Source organism: Pseudorasbora parva, chromosome 14 (assembly GCF_024679245.1).
Source record: "Pseudorasbora parva isolate DD20220531a chromosome 14, ASM2467924v1, whole genome shotgun sequence".
Classification (NCBI taxonomy): Eukaryota; Metazoa; Chordata; class Actinopteri; order Cypriniformes; family Gobionidae; genus Pseudorasbora; species Pseudorasbora parva.
Genome location: NC_090185.1, coordinates 9,998,628 through 10,016,304, shown reverse-complemented (window position 1 = coordinate 10,016,304; position 17,677 = coordinate 9,998,628). Strand labels below are relative to the sequence as shown.

General features: G+C 39.2%; 2 protein-coding genes and 1 long non-coding RNA gene across 3 annotated transcripts in view; 1 reads left to right on the top strand and 2 right to left on the bottom strand.

Annotated features, from left to right (window-relative positions):
- LOC137040038 (uncharacterized) overlaps positions 1 to 17,677 on the top strand; it is a 146,809-nt gene that overhangs the window by 53,332 nt on the left and 75,800 nt on the right. The window lies entirely within an intron of this gene.
- Positions 1,398 to 2,596, bottom strand: LOC137040062 (uncharacterized). Its single transcript, XR_010897823.1, has 3 exons — positions 2,329 to 2,596; positions 1,886 to 2,213; positions 1,398 to 1,531 (listed from the first exon to the last, which is right to left on the bottom strand). It is a non-coding gene; the product is annotated as an uncharacterized lncRNA (long non-coding RNA).
- On the bottom strand, positions 6,831 to 8,217 carry LOC137040720 (SLAM family member 5-like; the record flags this gene model as incomplete). Its single annotated transcript, XM_067416492.1, has 3 exons — positions 6,831 to 7,009; positions 7,086 to 7,379; positions 7,902 to 8,217. Coding segments are annotated over 3 exons (789 nt in total), but the record flags the coding sequence as incomplete, so codon positions are not given.

The following is a 17,677-nucleotide window of genomic DNA, read 5'->3' as shown; positions in this document are numbered from 1 at the left end:
TGTCACGGTACGACTTGGCAACTATGAATGGATTACCAAATCTGTCTTCAAGTATGTCCCAGGCAGCACGATAAGCTGTTTCTGTTCCTACAAGGAAATGGCCTTCAATAGCTCTTTTGGCTGAGCCACCAACGTACTTGCGTAAGAAAAAAAGCTTTTCTTGAGCTAGCAGATTCTTGCGATCAATCAGAGTAAAGAAGGAAAGCTTCCAATCATTGTACTTGAGAGGATCTCCTTTGAAAACTTCAGGTTCTGGGATTGGAACTCGATTAGCTGTGATTGCTTCAGCAAGAGTTCTTACAAGGTCGTTGGAAGCTTCCTGAGAGGTTAAAAGGGTTTGAGTAGTAGGAGCTTGAGTGATTGGGGCTTGTTGCATGAGTGGAAGTGCAGTTGGGGTGATGACTTGAGGAAATGTGGCTGGTTGAGGAATAGAACATGAGGTGTACATGGAGGGATATAGGAGAGGGTTGGTGGTTGCGACCCCATGTGGGTGATGGACTTGACTGGGCTTGGCGTGTTGCGCAGGAGGAGCTTGAGAGACTGGTGCTTGATAGGAGGGAAAAAATGGATCTATGAAAGGGTTACATGCAAGTGGTGGATCGACAGATTCTGAATAAACCTGCAATCTTGCTTGAGCTGCAACATGTCCTTTAAGTTCTTCTAGACGTTCTACTTCTCTCTTTTTCTCTTCTAGCTTCAATTTTCTATCTGCACTTTCTGCTATAAACTGAGCTCTTTTTTTAGCACTCTCTGCTTCAATTTCCTTTTCTTTAGCTTCTCTTTCAGCCTTCAAGATTTGATCTTCCACCTCAAGTCTTTGAATTTCTTCCTTCTGATGATGTTGTACATTTGTTATCTTTATCACCTCTTGCGTAGCCACAAGTTCAGCTGCTGCTTGCTTTGCATTAAGGGACAGGATGGAAGAGTGTCTGGATACTTTGGAAGAAGCCTTTGACTTAGCGGTTTGAGCTGAGGAAACACTAGACACTGTGCTGTCAAAGACTGATTTAGCATCAGGCCAAGTTATGCATTCTGAATCATCACCACTGCGGAAATGTTGAACATTTGTATTTGCAATCCTAGTGAATGCCTGGCAGGTGTCATTCATTCTCCGAATGTCAGGTTCAGGACTTGAAATGGCTCTTATTTTGAGGTAAGTATTGTCCATATCAACTTGGATGGTATTGATTGCATTTACAATTTCATCAATAAGATCATCAGCATCATTGTTCTTGATGGACCTTTTCAAGCCATTGATATGATACTTCCATCGTCTGTACATCTTTACAAAACTCACATTTAGATCCTTCAATTTTTCATCTAACAGAGCCTTTCCTTTTTCAGTGAGCCTTTGTATGCGCCCAGATTTCCTAATTTCAGGTGGCATTTGTGTGTCATCCGCACCAACCTGAGATTGTATGTCCCGCGCTGTGTCTTCAACTTGCTCATCAGCATCAGCTTGCTGTTCTGCGTCACTATCTTCTTGAAGATCTCCATGAGTGACCACTTCAGTTGGAAGAAAGGTGCTTTCCTTTGAGTGTGACATATTAAATGCAGAGTTTTAGATGTGTTGATATTTGAATAAAATGTATTCTGTTCTCTAATGTGTGCAAATATGAAATAAATGTAAAAAATAAATCTCTTTGAATACCTTAGCTTAACCTTTGAATATTGCACAAAACACTACAGTATCATAATAATCCACTTAAATAAATGAGCAATGAAAGACAATTAACAAAGCAAGAAAAATAAATAAATAACTCGTAACAATCTAAATATGAAAACTCACTTGTAAGAACAATACTTTGTTACTAACTTAAACCGTCTTAGATTCAACTGGGAGAATGGTTAATTTACTTATCTACTTAGTCTCTTTGAATCTTACTTGATAATCAACTGCAGGAAAAATAATGTCCACTGCTGCTTTAAGAGAAAAAACACAAATGAAACGTCCGTGTGCTATAATGGCAGTACTTGCACTACTTTCAATACACTCTCTTCGATGTGATTGCTTGTGTAGCCTTGTCCACTTGCCCCTTTGGATTCACACGAACAATTCACAAGGTGTCCTTTCCTTTACCGCACGTGGCCTGCAGCTAACCCATCTTCATCCGCTCGGAGTCTTCACCGATACAGAAGTGTTCTACTGTGCCGCCCATTGATTGAATGCGAGACTCCGGTTCCGTTTACAGCTGTTTATTAACACCGTAGAACTAAAAGTTCAGGTAGACAAAAATAAAAGACAGCATCAAATACTGCAAATGTTACATAAATAGCATGGCTTAGCACTGTTGTTAATGCTAATAAAGAATACAGAATAATACTGACCACTTTAGCCTGCTTCTCAACCAACGGCAGAGACATTTCCCAGAAGCAATCTTCACAGTCAACAATATGATTTTTTCAGCTTACACACAGTTGAGGAAAACACTATGAAGCATGGACTAATAGTCAAGAAACAAAAAATAGCAGATAACATCACCGCTACATGTGAGCTTTTTCCTCTGAGTTTCGTTTTCTGAACGTACCGCGGCTAACAGACGCTACTTCCGGTTTTCGTCATGTCAAAATAAAAGCATGTACACTTTTCAAAATAAACTCGAAAACGGCTGCATTTACAATTAGCATGAATTGTGCAGACCTAACTATGTTAAATCATAACCATAATATTAAATCACATACAAGTGTTGCTTGATTTAATGTGTTTTTAGCATGTTTGGGACTTGTGGCGTATTTGAATGTAGCCTGACATGGTCATACTCAATTCTAGTCAGAATATGAGTCTGAAACTGCTCCATTGGGCTGTGATTATGAGGCGTGTTTCAACCGAACTAGGAAAGACATCAATTGGACAGACCTACAACCAATCAGAGCAACGAAGGGACACATAACGTTACTTGTCAAATGTCAACAGAGCTCAACTGCACTGTGATGCCAAGTCCGCGTTTTTTCCGCGGGTTCTTTTCTATGTCTGCGGGTTGAAACGACTATTATGTGATATATAGACCCATGAGTGCGAATTTTAGCTGGCAACCTTGCCACAATAACACACATTTTACCCCCCAAACGCCATTTTTTCACCGGAGAACCCCCCTAGTAGTTGCCGCGTTTTGTTGTAAAAACTTGGCAACCCTGTCTGCACGCGCTCTGAAATCAGGCTGGAATACACGATCTTTGCCAGAGTTGTAAAATAATTTAATGATACAGAGTACTTACCCAACATGATCATCATTTCTGAGAGAAATTGTGAAGGTGAATGCAGATACAAACAAGCTCTCCGTTTAGGATTCGAACAAATATAACCCAAGCCCCTTTGATGACGTGATGATTACGTTACTGTTGATCATCTGTCCGTCATCGTCTAAAGCCCGCCCTGATGATTTCATTGGTCTGAACAGTTTCTGTTCGGGGATAATTACTCCTCTATGGAGCGAGGCCAGACCGAACTGCCAGACCTAAATTTGTTGTGGGCGGGGCTAAGTTCGGCTGGCATCCAGGCTAATTTGAATGTGTTTTTCTAGGAGTGAATCATAGTGTAAAACATGGCCTTTCGTGTTGCCTGCAGGTGGCGCTAGGACTGTAACTGAATATTGGCATGTAGATGTGTTCAGGTCAGGGCTCTTATCAAACATATGAAATTTGGGGCAGATCGGATCGTGTATGCCCGAGTCACAACAACTTCCTGTTTCATGGCGAAACATTGAACTTTGTGAGGCCACCACGGACACACACTTCAGCGAAAACTCAAGATCTTCAGTTTAAAGCTACACTGTGTAACTTTTTTAGTTTATTCTTAGCTAAAATCACTTCGTTCTTTTAAAAATATATGTGCTCAGTAATGTATATTTACTTCTTTCAAGTAATAATGTATTCTCGTAATTTTATAATATGCCATTGAAAATACATACGTGTTGAGGGTTCGGATGGCGGTCGCCATGTTGCTCCTCCATCTTGAAAGTACATTTGCCAAAGAGGGACATACCCGTAAACTCAAGCTTTGATTTTCGCGTTTTTACACTCGATGGCACCGTGTCGAATGTGAAGAGGAGGATTGCTTGAGGCTGCTATATGATGATGGAGGATCACTCTTAAGCCCCTTTCACACTGCACGTCGAACCCGCAATATTCCCGGAACATTGCCGGGTCGCCTTCTGTGTGAAAGCAACCACGTCCCGGAATTGATTACCGAATTCGACCCGGGTCGGGGACCTAGTAACATTGCGGGATATGTATCAGAGTCGCCAAGGAAGCGGAAAAGAGAATTAAGACGGCAACGCAACTGGCAAATCAACAAGACAAAAGTAAATATTGGAGTGGCCTTTCCAAGATGGAAAGAGCTCATGAGGAGCAACGATTTTAAAAAGAACGCCGACGTTGCCTGCTTTCTTCTCGACTGGTAATATTAATTCAGCCTATTTGTGTATATTGGAAGTTTTATTGTTGCTTGGCTAATTATATCATGGTGTGCTGTGCATATAACACTAGAACGACGTCTAGGATAGTTTTCCTCGCGTCAATGATGAAAAAGTATTGTTTACCTTATAACATAAATCCGTGTTCTATGACGGATAACATGAGATTAATATTTTAATTGCATTATAATTTGTTTGCCTTACGCTAGTGGTGTCGTACAATATACAGAATAACGATAGCACTGATAAAAGTTACTTTACTAAGATTAGCTTGCATTCGTCTGGGAACCTGATAGCTGATGTTAGCAATGAACTGGTAAAAAACAATAACGAAAACGTAAAACTATTATTCATTTTACATAGATTAATTTGATCATAGATCATTTGGCAAATTAAATAACTGCAAATTATAATAGTTTTCAAAAGTAACCTCATCACTTGAAGCAACACTCACCGAAGAGGTTGAACTGGAAGCCATGACTAAATCGGCCACCGTAGGAGTTGAAACGAAATCGAAATTGAGAGGAACAGAAACTATTATTCGCTGGATGGTCATATACCTTTTCACCACTAGATGGGGGAAAATATCACACAGTGTAGCTTTAACATCAGCAAGGCCTTTAGATTAGACTGTGCAACTATGATGATGATCTGATTAAATCTCTAGGAGGAGCTCATTAAAATATGATGTCTGGAAATGCCAAAAACTGTAAACGTTGGGTTTTCAGATCTTTTTTGTCGGTATTGGGCTGTTATGTGTGTACCGAATGTCATACTCATACGAGAAACATAGCTGGACCGGCGCTTAATTGAACATTTGTAGGTGGCGCTATCGAGTTATTTTGCCACAACTATTTCTGAAACTAGCCTAGAAATCTAGACGCACCCTAGCGGCAGCAAATCTAATCTGCCCGTGAGTGTCGTCTAGCAACTCTCAATACCCTTCTGAGCTGTAATCACCTAAATCTTGCCGGGCCAATCACATCGTGTATAGAGTCGGTGGGCGGGGCCATAATGACGACGGCGGAGTTGCGTTTGCGTGCTTCTAGTAAACACAGAAACTGGCGAACGGCGGTCTTTCGAATCAGCTTTGACCGCGGCTCTGGAAGACTTGGAGTTAAGCTTTTCTCTGAGAAAAGAACAAAGAACGGCACTGAAGTCATTCTTAAAAAGGGAAGATGTGTTCGGAGTTTAGCCGACCGGATACGGCGAATGTTTAATCTATCAGCAAGCTCTGTTTCACCTTCGTTGCTCTGGTTGGTGTAGCGCTATCCTATCGCGTGCAGAGGGAGTTTGAAAGACAACCGTTTATCCCGCCCCTCAGATTGAGCTGTCAATGGTGAGTTTCCAGACCAAACATCTTGATGTGGGTCTGGCTTGTCAGGCTATCCGAAACCCATATCAGATGTAAATGTTCATCACTTCTGACGTGTGTGAAAAGTTTCATGAGTTTTTGAGTGTGTTTAGGCCCTCAAAAATGTGAGAGAATAATAATAATAGGCTGATAAATTCCAGTAGAGTCCTCACACCATCAGTGCTCGGCCCTAACAAGCTGTATAGGAAAATAAAATACAACAAATCTAGATAACAACAGAAAGTGTGACCAATATTTTATTTATTAATATTAGCCTGAAGTAAAACGTTTCATGAATGAATACAGTAGAGTTTGAGTTTATTTATTGTCCTTTCTTTTTCACAATTTTACTGTTTCTCTGTTGCTTTAAATCATATTTCAGTACAAATGACCAGTTATTATTGCTTGCAGAAGTATCAGTTATTGTCTTCAGTTGATGATGATTATACAGACAGAAACACAATCACACACTGTTCCTCATCTGACTCACTGTTAAAATGAGACACACACACACACACACACACACACACACACACACACACACACACACACACACACACACACACACACACACACACACACACACACACACTAATGATAAATGATCTTACCCATGTGTGTGTGTTTCTTTCATAGAACGACGGATGAAGAAACAGAACAGCAGAAGTTTTCTCATCTTCACAAATCTGAACTGCTCAAACAACAGAAGAGATTAAAACTACAAAACTGGATCTGTTTTACAAGTTAAAGTGTTAATGCTCTCAATTAATGAAATATTTTTAATGCTGCAATTTTAACAACTGCATTAACATATTTAATTTGACATTATTGCTCTTTCCACACACCAATACTAACAGAGTAAAAGTAAATACAGAATCGGTTTGTGTGTGTGAGACGAGTAAAGAGCTCCTCAGATCAGTGCAAAAACAATAACCAACATTATTTAGGACTAAATGGTGTTACATGAAAATGTATTTTAAACATTAAATTATAATATGGGTTATCGATTGAATAATGTGTATGGTGAAGATGTTTCAATTGTAATATTATTGTAATAACAATAATTAGTATTTGTTATAACCCTTATAAAAGCAGTAACTCTTGCCTTCTTGATCAGTTATTCTGTGTTTCCTGCAGATCCAGAAGATCCCAAATCCAGCAACAGTCATCAGAGATCCAGCAGAGATCAGCACTATCAGAGAGACTGGAGGAGGAGGAGGAGGAGGAGGAGGAGGAGACAGTGCTGTAATGATGAAGAAAGAAGTCAGAGATCAGGTCAGTGAATAAACACACACATTATATCAGCCGTGCTGCCGTACCTGCACATGTGTGACAGAGTTGAGTGATGTTGGGATGTCTGGTCTGGTTGCTGATGGGATTGTTCAGCACACAGCTGTAGGTGTTTTTATCCTGATATTCCACCTCCAGAGGTAGAGAGAGACTGATGCTGAGATCAGACACACTGATGCTGGACAATAAACTGTTTCCTTTGAACCAGGAGAGAGTCACATGACTCACATTCACCACCGAACACACCAGTGAACATGAGGATGATGATGATGAAGAAGAACATTGTGAAGAGTTACTGATGATGACAGGAACAGGCAGACGAGCTGGAGAACATGAGAGAATAAAGAGAAATATGGATCAGTCTAAACATCACAGTGAGGCGCTGAATAGTATGGAAACTTGTTTGCGTCACGGAATAAAAGAATAATTTAAATAACTTTTTTGCGAGTTCATATCTTGCATTTCTAAGGGGGAAAAGTCTTGTGCGATAAAAGGAGTTTCCATAGACTGGCCGATCTGTAAATGTTACTCAGTGTTTCAATAGTACAGCCACAAGATGTGAACAACATGGTGAAAACTCACCCTTTCTGTGTAAAGTTATATCCAATTTTACAACCTCTTTGGTATGAAAATACACCATAAACCATAAAATGACTAAAAGTGCTGAAGTGCTTCTGAAGTTTCCTTTATTTTGTCTATTTGACATCCATTAGTTTCTCACCGTAACCTTCAACATTAGGGATGAGTCTAAATTCTTTTTTTGGTGATCGACACAAAGCCACAAATGCTGTGGATTGAGCTTAACTTATCAAATACGTGAAGGACGAGACATGATCTCTACTCACCATAGACAGTAAATCTGAATGTTTTTGTCGTCAGTTTCTCTCCATTTATCTCTAGTTGATAATCTCCAGCGTGTTCAGTTGAGATGTTTGTGATGGTCAGAGATCCAGTTTGATGATCCGGCTTCAGTCTGTCTCTGAATCTCCCGTCAGGAACATCATATGTGGAGAAGTTTCGGTTGTCAAGGCTGATCTTAGCTATGCGAGACTTTTCAGCTCCATATGTCCACAGTATGTCCTCATCTGATTGTATTTTAGTAAGATTAGAGTTAAGAGTGACAGAATCTCCCTCCATCACCGACACTGACTGCATTTCATTTGTTTTAGCAGCAAACACACCTGGAGGACATGAAGAGAAAAAGAACGGATAAAGACTACTGGTGGTTGACACAAAGACAGTCACATTATGAACAGACAGATGTGAGTAAATCAATAATGTGATCTTTAATTTAAAATGATCTGCTTTAGAGCAAAATAAAAATAAAGGTAAATTTAAATCCAAGTTTAATGATATGGATCTATTTAGTTCATTATTATTAAATTACAATTGTAGTTGTTTATGATTACTGCAGAAGAATAAACTAAAAAAATTTTTTTTTGTTTTTAACTTGCCGGGGTAATCATTGGAAATAACAACAAGAGAGATTTGATCACAGTGGATGAAAATAATCTAACTTGAACCGCTGCAGGAGTTAATTACTCTGTTAATAAATGCTCGTAACTTACCGATCAGACGGCAGCAGCTCAAACAGAACAAAACAAGCGTGTGAAACATTTTCTTCTGTAGTTCAGTGAAACGTCTGATCTAAGACTATCAATAAACTGATCGAAACAAACACAACTGAAGTGCTGTGGCATGTGTGAATCCTCCCCCGACAGAGTCTGACCCTCCTAATGCACACACACACACACACACACACACACACATGAATGCACATTATACATTTATACACGTGTAATATAAAAACTACATTCAAACTACATTGTAAAATAGAGAGTAACTCTAGTGATTTTAAAAGTGTTGTGTGTATTTATTCAGATCTCAATTGCAAGCTATGGGCAAAGTTTAAAGTCTCACTGACGTTCATCTTCTGAGTCAAACTGAAACCTGCTGCGGTTTTTTGTGTATTTTGTGGTTTGATCTGTTGGGTGGACACATCTTGTAGGTGAGAGAACGGCTATAGAGAACGTGTGTGTTTAGTTTGTAGGTGAAGAGTTTCTTCCTGTCCTGCTTCTTTATGAACAACTTCAAACTTTAATCTAACATGATGAGAAACTGCATTTGACACAGAGACAGAAAATAAATAGCAATATTTAACACTCATATTCACAATTTTAATATTTAAAAGTTTTTGGTATTTTTGATTTTTTAAATATTTTATGCCAACCTAGTGAAAAACACTTTCACATTCTAAAGTTTTTACTCAAGCTTGGTACATACTCTGCAAGAACAAAGAAATTTGTTCGTTTTCTACATTTACATTTACATTTAATCATTTAGCAGACGCTTTTATCCAAAGCGACTTACAAAAAAGGGTAGAGCAATAGAAGCAACGAAACAGACAAGGCCAACAACCTGTAAGAGCTGTAAGAAGTCTCAATTAATTAGCACAGTACACAATTTTTATTTTTTTTTATTTTTTTATAGCCATCTACAACAAAAACTCACGTACGCAAAATACAGCACACCGGATTATGATAGCTATGATGATAACTATGTAACACACCCGCCTGAAGGCACAAATCCGGATGAGAGACGTAGATATGATCCAGGAGTGTGCGCCTTTTGGCCATTGCCAAAAAGCGACGACTTTTAAATAAACTGCTTTCTTGAGGTGGCAAGAACAAGAACAAAGTTCGTTCAGGCAGTAATGATGAAATGGCGCTCTGTGGCGCGGCAGGATTTAGAACAACTTCCTGAGTCGCCGCGGACAGGCGCCGAATGCCGCCACCGGTGTGCGTACACTCATTGAAAACAATGTGTTCGAATTTTAAAGACGTGGCGCGCCGCCGAGCTCCGCGTCCGGTGTGCGACCCCCTTTAAGCTTGGAACATACTCTGTATATATATATATATAAAAGATAAACTACTTAAAGGGGGGGTGAAATGCTGTTTCATGCATACTGATCTTTTTACACTGTTAAAGACTTGGAATCCCATACTAAACATAGACAAAGTTTCAAAAGTTAAGGTGGACGTTTGATGGGAGTATTTCTTTGTCAAAAATACTACTTCCGGTTAGTCATAAGTTTCGGCAAGTTTTTTGAGATCATGCGTCCCCTTTGACGTTAATGGGGGCGGAATTTCCTTGTATGGGCCTTACGGACAATTCTACCGGAAGAGCGTGAGAGAGAGAGAGGGAGAGAGCGAAAGTAACAGGCTACGCCCATCAAAGCGCTGGCTTGTAGGATGCTGGACAGGTGATGTGCACACAATGTCACCAAAAAAGTGCGTTTTTGGTTGCCAGACCAAGACAGTCCTGCACAGATTCCCCAAAAACCCCGCGGTAAGGCAACAGTGGATGGAATTTGCTTTTCCGGATCAGCAACTGAGTTGCGCGAATGTTTATATCTGTTCGCTGCATTTCGGTGCCGACTGTTTCATAAACAAGGCCCAGCTCGACGCCGGATTTTCTGATCGCCTAATGCTGAAGGATGGAGCAGTCCCAACGATAAAGGTCCCAACGTTAGATCCGCAGGCGGTGAGTGAGACTGCTTCAAATGTCTGTGTTTTTGCCTATGCTCATCAAGTAGCCCAAACATGATCACGTATAGTTAATTGATCAATGGAGCATGCGATGTGTAGTGCGTGTACATTTGTTTAGCTGGCCACTATATGTGTAACTTTATGTTTGTGTATTGTAAAAGCACTCCAAACAACAATACACAAAGAGTGGGGAAATATGTTGAACTAAATAAGCGCGCTTCTTCATTCAAATGCGCTACTATTCCGTGTCTTTCTATGTAAACACTAGCCTGCCGTGCAAAACCAGTCCGCTTACTGTCTACACAAACCACGCATAAACACACAAACACACGTGCACAACTGCACTTCCCACATGTACACCTTCAAAGACAAAAATACGACGATATAATTCAAGTATAAATATGTAAATAACACAAGCCGCTAAGCATATTATATAGTTAGTGTATAACTTGTACCACATAGAGACGTCCTGCTCTAGTCGTTTTTGCTGCTGCTCCTGTTCAACTGCAGCCTCTGGGTCTGATTCCGGATCATAGATGTATGGCTGTATCTGATTAAAAGCCATATTTTTATTTTGAATAAAGTTTTTTTCCCGCTGTTAGGGATGACACAGCTTTACGACGCACTCGACTCAACACAATAGCAGCAGCGCGCACACGTCATTATTTAGCTCCGCTCACACGACACGCCCCCACCCGCTCGGCTTTTTCCGGAAAGACTCGGAACAGCGCATCTTTCTTATATAATTATTAAAAAAATAAAGACTTTTCGGAGATATGCAGGATGCAATGCTACTCTATAGGTACTCAAGATTGACATGACACTGACTGAAACTGAGTGTTTCACCCCCCCTTTAATACAACAGCATTTGTAATGTCAAAGTAATAATAATCTATACAAACAAATATCTAAGTTACTGAAGAACAAACAATGGAAGTGAATGGGATCAAATGTTGAACGCCATAGGGTCAGCCATCAAACACTGAACTGGACTAGATCCAAAAAGCCCTGGGTGTTTTCACATTTGGGTCCTCTTTAAAAGAACCGAACTCAGACTCCTTTAAGTGGACCAAGAGGTGAACCAAGTGGAAAAGGACCCAGTTCTCTTTACGTTCACACTGTCCCTGTACCTGAAAGAGTAATGATAACATCAGCATATTAAAAATAAACAACACAATAAAATAAAATAATAAAAGAAAGATGCAAATTAAATAAACTGCTTTAAATTTCCCAGGTCTAGATATGCCTAAAGCAGCATTCAAGTAAGAAATGGAATAATCACAAGAAAAAATAAAACTGCATATTCTCCACTGATTCTTTTATTAGGCTAATAATGCAGATGTTTACATTCACTTAAGACAAAACACATTATGAATCCAGACAAATCTCAACTCACAGTCTTTATGATCTACAGTTTCACGGCACTTTCCTGTTGTGTATATATTTGTTCCACTATCCTAAAAAACTTTATACACATTCTGTGCCACCTGTTGTGTTGTGCTGATGCTGTGTTTATCTGCTGTTACTCAAAACCCACCAGATGGCGCCACTCAATATCAGGAGTGGTATGAATTATTTGATCAATATAGAAGCCTAAGATTTTAGCATAAATGGAAGAATAACTTGATGTAAGATGTATTGTGCTGTGGTAGTTTTTAATGATTACATATTAACTGCTGTGCCAAGTTGAAAGTTGGTTAAGAGAACTGAGTTTAGAGTTTTGAAAAGGTGACCTAAGTATTGATACTGGATAAACTCAGCCCGATCTGCTGGCGATTTGATTTCGCCCTGCAGCTGTACATCACCCGGATTGTTGGTCTGATTGGTTGAAGAAAGTAATTTGAACTATGCAAAATTATATAAATATCTAATCTAGTCAGACCACCGGCAGGATAATAGTCTGTTTCCTGTTGAGCTCACAGTGATGATGCTGTTCTTCAGAATCACACCAGATGGAGACATTTATCAGTTCAGTTAATATCATACCACTGATGATGGGTAAATATCAAAGGATTCATCTTCTGACCTTTACTCAAGACAACTAGCAGTTCAATTCAGTCCTTAACATCAACCCAGTGTGTAAATAACATTTATGATATGCTTATATTAGATGGTAGAGCTGATCCTGCTTATGATAGATGATGTTGTAGTATGACCACTATATTCACCACCATTTTCACTAGCTGGACGATAAACAGGTGAAAAAATCCCACAGACTGTCGCTGAAGGAGGAACCTGAGCCATATCTAGAGAGCAGAAGATCACAGAGACTTGAGATGGCTCTTTTGACCTGTATCAAACACCCTGAGCACGCTAGTATTATTGTTCCAGATGTGAAGTCTCATTTTGAACACTAGATGGCGCTCTATACAGAGAGAAGCACACTTTCTGTTACATTAACCCCTGCTGTTAGATTGAACTACAACATTACGTGGACTAAAAAAGGCAATTTCCACATTCATAATTATACATTTAGCCGATAGTATTATAGCAGTGACTTTTTTGGAGCTCTTAAATTGATTTTTTGCTGCTGGAAGCATATTTAAAATATGTGATCAGTCACAGGGCATTTGCGTGATACTATTACAGTAAATCATTGAATTTATTCTTTAAAAGGACTGAACTTTTACATTGATTTCAGTCTTAAATCCTTATAAAATATGGTGTGATATCAAGAATAGTTCTTCTGCTGCTCTTGAATGAAATAACTACTGAAACCAGCACTGTATCAAAGCATGAGCAGCTATAAGATCATATGCATAATCTTAATATTAATACCATAGACTCGTCGCAGGAGTCACTAAAGTGAAATGATCACAGCTGGATCTGATATTAGAGAAAAATTTAATCATCTTCTGGTGCTGACAGACACATACTCCACGTGAGTCTCCTCTTCAGATTTCTGTAAAACACATCACACAAGATAGAATCAAAAACTAAAACAAATCATCTACATTTATATCAGTGATTTTTAGAAAAAAAATATTTATATGTAATATTAGCATGAATTGTGCAGACCTAACTATGTTAAATCATAACCATAATATTAAATCACATACATTAGTACTCAAGTGTTGCTTGATTTAATGTGTTTTTAGCATGTTTGGGACTGGTGGCGTATTTGAATGTGTTTTTCTAGGAGTGAATCACAGTGTAAAACATGGCCTTTCCTGTTGCCTGCAGGTGGCGCTAGGACTGTAACTGAATATTGGCATGTAGATGTGTTCAGGTCAGGGCTCTTATCAAACATGTGACATTTGGGGCAGATCGGATCGTGTACGCCTGAGTCACAACAACTTCCTGTTTCATGGCGAAACATTGAACTTTGTGAGGCCGCCACGGACACACACTTCAGCGAAAACTCAAGATCTTCAGTTTAACATCAGCAAGGCCTTTAGATTAGACTGTGCAACTATGATGATGATCTGATTAAATCTCTAGGAGGAGCTCATTAAAATATGATGATGATCTGATTAAATCTCTAGGAGGAGTTCATTAAAATATGATGATGATCTGATTAAATCTCTAGGAGGAGTTCATTAAAATATGATGTCTGGAAATGGCAGAAACTGTAAACATTTTGCAGAGAAAATTCTAAAATATCTCACTTGCCGTTGGGTTTTCAGATCTTTTTTGTCGGTATTGGGCTGTTATGTGTGTACCGAATGCCATACTCATATGTGAAACATAGCTGGACCGGCGCTTAACTGAACATTTGTAGGTGGCGCTATCGAGTTATTTTGCCACAACTATTTCTGAAACCTAGCCTAGAAATCTAGACGCACCGCGGCAGCAAATCTAATCTGCCCGTGAGTGTCGTCTAGCAACTCTCAATACCCTTCTGAGCTGTATTCCCCTAACTCTTGCCGGGCCAATCACATCGTGTATAGAGTCGGCGGGCGGGGCCATAATGACGACGGCCGAGTTGCGTTTGCGTGCTTCTAGTAAACACAGAAACTGGCGAACGGCGGTCTTTCGAATCAGCTTTGACCGCGGCTCTGGAAGACTTGGAGTTAAGCTTTTCTCTGAGAAAAGAACAAAGAACGGCACTGAAGTCATTCTTAAAAAGGGAAGATGTGTTCGGAGTTTAGCCGACCGGATACGGCGACCGTTTATCCCGCCCCTCGGATTGAGCTGTCAATGGTGAGTTTCCAGACCAAACATCTTGATGTGGGTCTGGCTTGTCAGGCTATCCGAAACCCATATCAGATGTAAATGTTCATCACTTCTGACGTGTGTGAAAAGTTTCCTGAGTTTTTGAGTGTGTTTAGGCCCTCAAAAATGTGAGAGAATAATAATAATAGGCTGATCAATTCCTCACACCATCAGTGCTCGGCCCTAACAAGCTGTATAGGAAAATAAAATACAACAAATCTAGATAACAACAGAAAGTGTGACCAATATTTTATTTATTAATATTAGCCTGAAGTAAAACGTTTCATGAATGAATACAGTAGAGTTTGAGTTTATTTATTGTCCTTTCTTTTTCAGAATTTTACTGTTTCTCTGTTGCTTAAATCATATTTCAGTACAAATGATTAATTATTGCTTGCAGAAGTATCAGTTATTGTCTTCAGTTGATGATGATTATACAGACAGAAACACAATCACACACTGATCTCCATCTGTCTCACTGCTGAAATGAGACACACACACACACACACACACACAAATGATAAATGATCTTACCCATGTGTGTGTGTTTCTCTCATAGAACGACGGATGAAGAAACAGAACAGCAGAAGTTTTCTCATCTTCACAAATCTGAACTGCTCAAACAACAGAAGAGATTAAAACTACAAAACTGGATCTGTTTTTACAAGTTAAAGTGTTAATGCTCTCAATTAACGAAATATATTTAATGCTGCAATTTTAACAACTGCATTAACATATTTAATGACATTATTGCTCTTTCCACACACCAATACTAACAGAGTAAAAGTAAATACAGAATCAGTTTGTGTGTGTGAGACGAGTAAAGAGCTGCTCAGATCAGTGCAAAAACAATAACCAACATTATTTAGGACTAAATGGTGTTACCTACATACAAATGTATTTTAAACATTAAATTATAATATGGGCTATCGATTGAATAATGTGTATGGTGTAGATGTTATTTTTGTAATAACAATAATTATTATTTGTTATGAAAGCAGTAACTCTTGCCTTCTTGATCAGTTTTTCTGTGTTTCCTGCAGATCAAGAAGATCCCAAATCCAGCAACAGTCATCAGAGGTCCAGCAGAGATCAGCACTATCAGAGAGACTAGAGGAGGAGGAGGAGGAGGAGGAGGAGGAGGAGGAGGAGGAGACAGTGCTGTAATGATGAAGAAAGAAGTCAGAGATCAGGTCAGTGAATAAACACACACATTATATCAGCCGTGCTGCCGTACCTGCACATGTGTGGCAGAGTTGAGTGATGTTGGGATGTCTGGTCTGGTTGCTGATGGGATTGTTCAGCACACAGCTGTAGGTGTTTTTATCCTGATATTCCACCTCCAGAGGTAGAGAGAGACTGATGCTGAGATCAGACACACTGATGCTGGACAATAAACTGTTTCCTTTGAACCAGGAGAGAGTCACATGACTCACATTCAACACTGATGAACACACCAGTGAACAATTTGATGATGATGATGATGATGATGATGATGATGAACAGTCTCTGCTGATAACAGGAACAGGCAGATGAGCTGGAAAACATAATAAGAGGAATACAGATAAATCTAATAAAAAAAAGGCGTGGTTTAATGCATAAATAAATGCACTGTAAATAATGTTAGTGTGAAATTCCAGTATATTCCTGGTTAGTAAGTTATTTCACGGTCAGACTTGTCTTGTATCTGACTGCACTCAGACATTTCTTGCAAAATCTACAGTCTACGTTGAGTTTAAGCAATATCATACTGTATTTCTACAATAGATTATACTATAACTATATTTTGTTATTACTTGCTGGTTTTAACTGGTGAATTTATTTAAGGTTCACTTTTAGCTGTTTGTGTTGTCGATTTAGTTTTTTTATTTGCTGTGTTTTGTATGTCTGTGCATCATCAAGTGATGCTTACTAGAAAATAGCCTTGTGTTGTAAGATGATGTCACATCTTTCAGAGATGAATCTCAGCAGTTGCTTCATTAATGTAAAAGACCGATCTACAAACAGTTATGAGTATGAAATAAGTTATCGATGTGAATTCACAGTGAAACATCATGGTGTTGTTGATTCAGTCGTTTGTAGGAAATCTACTGTAAAATATTACTCTTTAATCCTGTTAAGTTTTGTCATCTCGCACACTAAAAACTTAAAATGTAAAAAGTTAAAGAAAAATAAAACAAGAATATGTAAACGTTTGGACAAATGATCTCGACTCACCATAGACAGAAACTCTGAATGTTTTTGATGATCGTTTCAGTCCACTTATCTTCAGTTCATAATCTCCAGAGTGTTCAGTTCTGATGTTTGTGATGGTCAGAGATCCAGTTTGATGATCCAGCTTCAGTCTGTCTCTGAATCTCCCGTCAGTGCCGTTATATGTGGAGAAGGTTCGGTTCTTTTTCTTCAGTTTAGCTATCGGAGAGTTCTTAGCTCCAAAAATCCACACTATGTTGTCGTCTTCCTGTATTTTAGTATCATCAGTGTTTAGAGTGACAGAATCTCCCTCCATCACCGACACTGAATCACCAAACACACCTGATGAACAGATTTCACACAGATTAATGGTGCCATAGAATGATTTGAAACAATAAATTAAATTGTTCTCTGATATCTACATAGAGGGTATGTGGCTTATTTAAGGGCAAAAATTGTCCAGATACAGTTTTACAGGCCCATTTACAACCCTAGAAATTGTCCCTAGGATGTAATGCTCTGTTTTTGCCTTGTTTGGAAGAGTCATGAATATTAATGTTGAGGTCTGCTCTGATTGGCTTATTTCAGCAGCTCACAGCAGTTCGAGACACCCCTCGCTGCAGCCTGTAGCACGATGACGTAGCTGGATCAGATCCAACACGTACTGGATGGTATATCCACTATATTCCTGGTTAGTAAGTTATTTCACGGTCAGACTTGTCTTG